This window comes from Corylus avellana, chromosome ca5 (assembly GCF_901000735.1).
Source record: "Corylus avellana chromosome ca5, CavTom2PMs-1.0".
Taxonomy (NCBI): domain Eukaryota; kingdom Viridiplantae; phylum Streptophyta; class Magnoliopsida; order Fagales; family Betulaceae; genus Corylus; species Corylus avellana.
In genome coordinates, this window is record NC_081545.1 from 24,936,045 (window position 1) to 24,944,456 (window position 8,412).

Genomic DNA, 8,412 nt, shown 5'->3' on the forward strand with positions numbered 1-8,412 from the left:
TTAGAGCAGTGTTAATGCAAAATCAGAGGCCAATTGCTTTTTTCAGTCAGGTCCTCAAGGGTAGATTTTTACTAATGTCCACTTATGAGAAGGAGTTAGTGGCATTAGTGGCAACAGTGAAGAAGTGGCGACCTTACATTTTAGGCCACCCTTTGACTATCAAAACTGATCATCAAAGCCTAAGGTTTCTGTTGGAACGGAAAATTGGTACTCCTATGCAACTGAGGTGGGTTTCCAAGTTGCTAGGGTATGACTTTGTTGTTGAATAAGGTTGCTGATGCTGATGCTCTTTCTCGAAGGAATGAGGAAGAAGAGTCAGTTATGACACTCTCATTCATTTCTTATCCTACTCTGGAATGGTTAACAGAATTGAAGGAGAGTTACTTGAATGATCTTGTTATGAAGGATTTAGTTCAAAAGGCTCATGAGGGGCTGCTATCCAATACTAAATTTGTTTTAAAGCAAGGAGTTATGCTTTACAAGAACATATTATATGTGGGAGAGGGTCTTAGACACCAAGTCCTATATTTTTTTCATGCTAGTCCTATTGTTGGTCATGCTGGATATGACAAGACTATGCATCATGTTCGAAAAGATTTCTATTGACCTGGGATGAAGACTGATGTGAAAAGGCTTATTCGGGAATGTGATGTCTGCCAGAGGGTGAAGACAGAAAATCTTTCTCCTACAGGCTTGTTGCAGCCTTTACCTATCCTTGATAGACCGTGGTCAAGCATCTCTATGAATTTTATAGAGGGCTTACCTTTGTCTCAAGGGCAGAGTGTGATTTGGGTGGTAGTGAATCGATTGACTAAGTTTGGTCATTTTCTGCCTTTGAAGCATCCTTACACTACAAATAAACTAGCTCAACTCTTTATGAGCTAGTTGTTTAAACTGCATGGCATGCCTCAAACTATAGTTTCTGACAAGGATTCTACTTTCACTAGCAGATTTTGGACTGAGATTTTCAAACTCCAAGGTGTTTTCTTAGCATTCAGTACTACTTATCATCCACAACTGATGGCCAATCAAAAGCAGTGAATAAATACCTTGAGAATCATTTGAGGTGCATGGTTGGGGATAAACCAAAGAATTGGGTGGAGTGGCTACCTTTAGCTCAGTATTGCTATAATACCTCATTTCATCATTCTACTCGAGTAACCCCATTTGAAGCTATATTTGGATATTCTCCACCTCGGTTCCTTACTTATATGCCATGAGCTACTATGGTTGCTGCTGTGGAGGATCAGCTTAAACATAGGGATTAAGTTTTGCAATTACTGAAGGAGAATTTACAAAGAAGCCAGAATAGGATGAAAAGGTATGCTGATTTGAAGCGTACCGAGAGAAAATTTAAAGAAGGGGATTGGGTCTATTTGCGAGTACAACCTTATAGAAAAGTTTATGTTGCTTGGAGGAGGAACTTGAAGCTATCCCCTCGTTTTTATGGACCCTTTATGGTGCTGTCTAGAGTGTAGGGGTGTCAACCCGGTCCGGTTTCCCGGTTTTTGGCCAAAACCGGAACCGGAACCGGGGTACCCCGGTTCTTGGTTTTGGGAAACCGGAACCGGAACCGGGACCCCGGTTAACCGGGCTCCCGGTTCCCGGCCGGTTCCGGTTTTACCCGGTCCGGTACCCGGTTTTTGAAAATAATTAGTGTTTGGGGCTTATTTTAGGTATTGGGCCTAAAATAAGCCCATTATTTTTTTCATAAGTTAGCTCATTTAAAAAAGAAACTATTAATCTTTTTGTCTAAATTAAAGAGGCTTTATTGTGATTGTTTTAAATAATTAAAAAATAAACCTAAAAAAGCATAAAAATCCTAAATAATCAATGTTTTTGCCTATATGAGCCTTAAAAATAAAAATGCAAATTTTTTAAAATACCCTAAACATAATTTTAAATTAGATACATAAATAAAACATTAAAACAATAAAAAGTATTGTTTTATATATATACTGAGTATTGCGTAATACTAAGAGTAAAAGAATTAAAATATATATATATATATATGAGGACATATATATATATATATATATATATATATATATATATAATTTCCAATAATTCGTTCGCTTTTCCTGGCTTTTGACCGGTGCCAAAACCGACCTGAACCTGGTCCCTGCTTTTTTTTTTTCAACCGAACCTAACCAAGTCCCAGTTTTTCCTGCCGTTTCCCCGAGCCTCCCGGTTTTCCGGTCCCGGTTCCGGTTTCCCGGTTATTTTTGACACCCCTACTAGAGTGGGGTCAGTTGCTTATAAGTTGGCCTTACCATCAGGATCTTTGATTCATCCAGTCTTTCATGTTTCTCAGTTGGAGTTTAAGCTGGGAAGACTGAGACTTCTATTGTTCACTTATCTCTAGTAAATCTTGTTGGTGTTGTCCAATCTGAACCTGAAGAAATTTTGGATAGGCGTTCGAGGAGGGTGCACAACAGAGCTGTGGTAGAGCTACTGGTTCGTTGGCATGGTCAGGACTGTGAGGAAGCTAATTGGGAAGCATTCCATTGGTTGAAATCATCTTATCCACACCTTGTGGGCAAGGTGTTTTAATTAAAGGGGGTGTTTGTTACAAGTCTTTTGGTTGAAGAGAGGTTTGAGTGAGTTGGAGGTAGTATGCGGGAAAGTAGGAACAAGCTGTTGAGTTGAGGAGGTGACGCATGGAGAAGTAGTTGAGAAGGGGACACCTAGAATACAGCTGGCTGCAAGCATGTAACTACTTCAGTTACACAGTCAAACACACGTGTGCAATTCTGGTTTGTTAGTTACAACTTACTTGAGTTTTAATTCTTTGTAATAAGGTTCTATTGTAACCAGGAAAGGGGTATAAAAGGCTGAAGGTAGTCTTTGTGTATTCATTCAGACTTTTGGCTATCAGCTTGTATGCTTAGAAGTAGCTGTTACTTAGCTTCGTAGATTCTGTAGTGAGGAGTTTGATCAACTCGAATCGATCTTTGTATAAATTTACTTGAGTTTGAATAAACAGTGAAGTTTCATTCCAATTCCAATTAATTTCTCTTTCAAATTCTGCTGAAAAATACTTGGGAGTGTAACAGTACAAGGGTCCCTTCATAGCTTAATTAGCCATGAAGAAAATCGTTGAGGTAGCAAATTCTTCGACCTAAAAATGCACAACATGTACTATATTCTTTTTTTCTTAATCTTTTTATATTTCTTGGTTCATGAGGGTTTCTTTATACAATTTTTAATTTTTTTATGTTTAGACTTCTGTCATTTGCTACTTGACCGTACCGCATGCAAATTGCAAATTGATTTTAGAGGTGGTGCACGTCTTATAGATATAGAACAATATTCATGGACATTATTAGTGGCATTTAAAATTATCATTAAATTTGAGATGATCATTATTAAATTTTAAATGCTACATCATATTTGAAATTACTCTAAGAGGACTCTAATCCTCGTTATATCATTACTCCATTCCTTATATACGGTGATCATATATATCCACAGATCATATATATCCACAAGGAAAACTGAGGAAATGAAATGAAAAGATAATTGTAAATGAAAAAGGAAATTGTTTAAATACACTAAATTAATGTTCATAAATAGCATATTTATACAGAGCAATTAATATTTAAGAGGATCCTCGTTAGCTGTAGTTGAATAAACGTATCTCATAAGCTAGGTCACTACAAGTTGTATATATTTAAGAGGATCCGCATGTAGGCCTCTCCCAAATATATATATATATATCATGCACACCTTTCTATATAATTTTAGTATTTTAATTTTTCGTCTCTTACTAAGCGCGCAATGGGTTGGTTTTTTGTCATGAAGTCATTTTTATTATGTATATATATGCATGGAACTTTCTGATGTGTTATTGATCGATTCAACTGCATGGGAAGAAATAATGACTATCAAATGCAATATTTTGTTGATCAAGAGGACTTTTCGTTTCCCAACCTGTGAATTATTGGCTCTTCATAGCTTCTTGTGTATAATTTATTCTCGCTAGCTAGATCGATCTCTCTCAATATATACCACACACAAAATCCTTTTTATAAGAAAAAAATTAAAAAATTTCGATTTTTTTTTTAATTATTTTTTTATTTTATTTTTATAAAAATTGAATATTTTTGTTCAAAAAAATAAAAATTATGTTTTTTAAAAGCAAAAGTTAAAAAAGAAAATCGTTTTTTTTAAAAAAAAAATAAAATTAAAATTTCCGTTTACAAAAAAAATAAAAATTTTCATTAAAAATTAAATTATTTTTTAATTAAAATTTTTGTTTTTTTGTTTTTAATTTATTTTTGAATTTATAGGGGTAATTTTGTCTTATTGAGAAATATATAGGGGCATTTTTATCTTTTTGCTAACCTTATGGGGGACATTGACAATGCTTTGGTAGTTTGGGAGGGACATTGTCATAATTGAAAGTTTCGGGATGATACTATTAATTGTGTGGTAATTTGAGGGGATATATGAACTTTATCCAAAAAGATAATTGTAAATGAAAAAGGAAATAGTTTAAATACACTAAATTAATGTTCAAAATTAAATAGCATGTTTATACAGAGCAATTAATATTTGAGAGGATCCTCGCTAGCTGTAGTTCAATAATTAAACGTATACGTCTCATAAGGTCTTTACAAATGTATATATATATATATATATACACCATCAATCAAAATATATATAGAGAAGGTACGTAAGAGAGAGCAAACAAGATTATGGTAGGTATAGGAGAGGTGCACTGGCAGAGCATGTGATGATATTAACCCAAATACGCAATGATAATTACCTTCACATAAATATATGAACCGTGTTGAAAATTGAATTGTAGGTGAATGGTACGTATTTGGATCCAGCAAGCATTCGCAACTGCCTTGCCGCATGCTAATTTTCGTATTTTAATTTTTCGTCTCTTACTAAGCGCGCATGGGTTGACTTGTTTGTCGCCAAGTCATTTTAAATTCTTCTGGGGAAAAAACAACAAAGAACACATGCGTTTTTCAATTTTATATATGTGCATGGAATTTTCTGTGTTATTGATTGATCAACTGGGAAGAAACAATGACTATCAAATGCAATATTTTGTTGAAGAAGACTTTTCATTTCGCAACCTGTGAATTATTGGCTCTTCATAGCTTCTTGTGTATAGTTTATTCTCGCTAGATCTCTCTCAATACCACACACAAACCTCACTGCAAGTCTGCAACCAAACGTAAACCCAAGAACATCATCATGGAGCTCAAAGATGCCAACAAAAACTTCTGCTCTTGCAAACGCTTCCTCCTATTCACACTTGTTTTGTTTCAAACATTCTTATGCTTCCAATATTCCTTCACCTCTATTGCGTCTGTAGCCACAAACACAACTGTTGAAACTCCGGCCCATAATGTGTCTGAAACATGTCCGTCCGGCAGGGTTTACGTCTATGATTTACCACCCATGTTCAACAAAGAAATGCTACACAATTGCTCTAGTTTGGACCCGTGGAGCCCACGATACTGCGACGCCGTTTTGAACGGTGGGTTTGGCCGGAGAGCGACGGAGATCGCTGGGGTGGTGCCGGCGAGCCTAGCTCCGGCTTGGTACTGGACGGACCAGTTCATGTTGGAAGTGATTTTCCACAATCGGGTTTTGAAGCATAGGTGTAGAACTTTGGAGCCCGAATCCGCTACGGCTTTCTACATTCCCTTTTATGCTGGACTCGCTGTTGGGAGGCTTCTTTTCACTGGCCGTAGCGGCGAAGAGCGCGATAGGGATTGCGAGATGTTGTTGAGGTGGGTCCAACACCAGCCCTATTGGAAAAGATCGAACGGCTCAGATCACTTCATAACGCTGGGACGGATGGTATGGGATTTTCGACGGTGGGGGGAGAACGAATGGGGGTCCAGCTTTGTCCACATGCCCGGGATGAAGAAAGTCAATCGCCTCGTCATTGAGCGGAGTCCGTGGGACCCACTCGACATCGGTGTGCCTTACCCCACTGGATTCCATCCCAGATCCGATGCTGACGTGTTGGAGTGGCAGAGGCATGTTCGCGCACACAAGCGGAGCCGCCTCTTCTGCTTCGTCGGAGGGAAACGTGGCGCATTTAAGGACGATTTTAGAGGTCGGTTGCTGAGTTATTGTCAGAACGAGTCAGATTCTTGCCGACTCGTGGATTGCAGCGGGACTCGGTGTTACAATGGTGCCTCGGCTATCTTGGACACGTTCTTGGGTTCCGAGTTCTGCCTGCAACCCAGAGGGGACACGTACACGAGGCGGTCCATGTTCGACTGCATGGTGGCCGGTTCAATCCCGGTTCTTTTTTGGAAGCGGACCGCTTATGATCAATACGAGTGGTTTTTACCGGGTCAACAACTGGCGAGTTATTCAGTTTTTATTGATCACGAATCGGTGAAAAATGGGACGGCCATAATTAGGACGGTGCTTGAGAAGTATAGCAGAGAAGAGGTGAAGAAGATGAGGGAGAGGGTGATTGATTTTATTCCGAAACTTCTATATGCAAAACCTCAAGAGGGTTTGGAGAGTATAAAAGATGCTTTTGATGTTGCCATTGATGGGGTCTTCAGGAGGATTAAGGAGAAACATGGAGGCTAATTAATGCTTTTCCAATTTAAATTTTAAGAGTTATTGTTATTTTGTAATTCAATAATACATTTTACTCTAAGTCAGTCAAACTAGCTCTAGAGTTTTGTCAATGTATTCCAATGGGTACATATTAGAATTGATTAAATAGAGTTTGTTTTTTTTAAAAAAAGTTGTGATTACTCTTTTGACATGACTTCAATTCCTTTGTTTAGTCATACGTCAATTCTTATGTTTTATGTTCTTGATCTATTTGCGTGACAATTCTTTCCATGTATCTGATTTTATTGGAGTATAAAATAACACTTATATAGACATTGTAACGCCATTGACATTAATTAACTATTATAATTAGTTTGAAGTGTCACTTAGCTTGTGGAATTAATGGGGATAGGAGTTGTTGTACAAGAGAATAGGAGGCGGGTTATTGCAGTGATAAGAAAGACTAGACTGAGCCTTTTTGAGCCAACGGGAGAAGCTCTTGCTTCTTTTCATGCAGCATTTCTATGCCGAGACCTAGGCATCCTACATCTTTTTTTAAAGGTGATGCGAAACTCATAGTGGATGCTTTGAACTCAAACGTGAGCACTTGGAGTTGGTTTAGTCACATTTTGGAGGATACGCGTCGTATTTTGCATACGTTCCCAAGGTGGAGATGCGGTTTTGTCCATCGTAAAGCCAACGATGCGGCACACAAATTTGCAAAGACGGCTACTACAAATGCCAGTGATAGGATATAGATGGATCATTCTTTAAATTGTATTAGTGATATTGTATTGATGGAGCAAGTAACTTCATCTCTTTGATTGTTTTTTTTTTTTGTATGTCCGTACAAGAGGGAGAAGGGAGACTATCTCTTGATTGTTGATGGAGCTTTTTTTACTCCACCTTCTGATTTTTTCATCAATGATAATCATCTATTTTTTTTTTTAAAAAAAAAGGCACTCCCACATTAATTAACTAATAAACATCAAAATAAAATATAAAAGAAAGCGAAAATTTATTGATTTACATTCTATCGTCGATGCAAACGAGAGTCTTCAAGTACAAGTCATTTTCAAGCATACAATACCCAACTCTTTTCCGACGCATTTCACGTTTTTTTTCAAATGGTAGCCACGTATTGAACTTTTATAGTTTTTTTTTTTAAAAAAAAAAGAAAAATTTATAACAAATTATTTTCATACCACCTTCCAATAGGCAATAGAATAAAAATGTGGTATAAAAACGTCAATTTTTCCCCAGAAAAAAAAAAGAAAAAAAACTTTTATTTTCATAGCTTAAGAATTCTTAAACCATTTTTTTGCCATTCAAATTAATTTAGTGAAAAATCTCGCCCAAATATCAAAGAGAAATACTGAAATAGTGTCACATACAAACAATAATAACTCTGTAGGAAAAATATAATTTAGTTCTTTATATTATTAGTTATTTTTATTTTAACTTTTTAATGTTTAAAAAGTGATAAAATAGTCATCTAAACTCCCAAAAAGTTACAATTTAGCCACTTTATTAGTTAACACCGTCAAATAGAATAAAAAATACAAAATAACATTATTTTTTGAGATTAAATTATTAAAATGCCATTTTGAAAAAAAAAAAATCAATTTAAAAAATGCCTCTAAAAAACGACGTTGTTTTGACAAAAAGAAGGTGGATTAGGGGTGGCTCAACGGCCACCCCCAAGCCAATGGAATGGCCGCCCAGCCACACGGGCAGCCACCCCCATGGCCTGGCGGTGGCTTGTCGACCACCACCATGGCCTTTGGGGTGGCTGGCAAGCCAACTCTAAACCACCGTTGGTTTTTTTTTTTTTTTTTCAAAATGGGAGGGTATTTTTTAAAT

At 36.9% G+C, this 8,412-nt stretch overlaps 1 protein-coding gene across 1 annotated transcript; it reads left to right on the forward strand.

The window, feature by feature from the left end:
- The first annotated feature begins 5,214 nt into the window (after positions 1 to 5,214).
- Positions 5,215 to 6,579, forward strand: LOC132181990 (xyloglucan galactosyltransferase XLT2-like). Its single transcript, XM_059595205.1, has one exon. The coding sequence runs from the start codon at positions 5,215 to 5,217 to the stop codon at positions 6,577 to 6,579; it is 1,365 nt and encodes a 454-aa protein (XP_059451188.1).
- Positions 6,580 to 8,412: the final 1,833 nt, after the last annotated feature.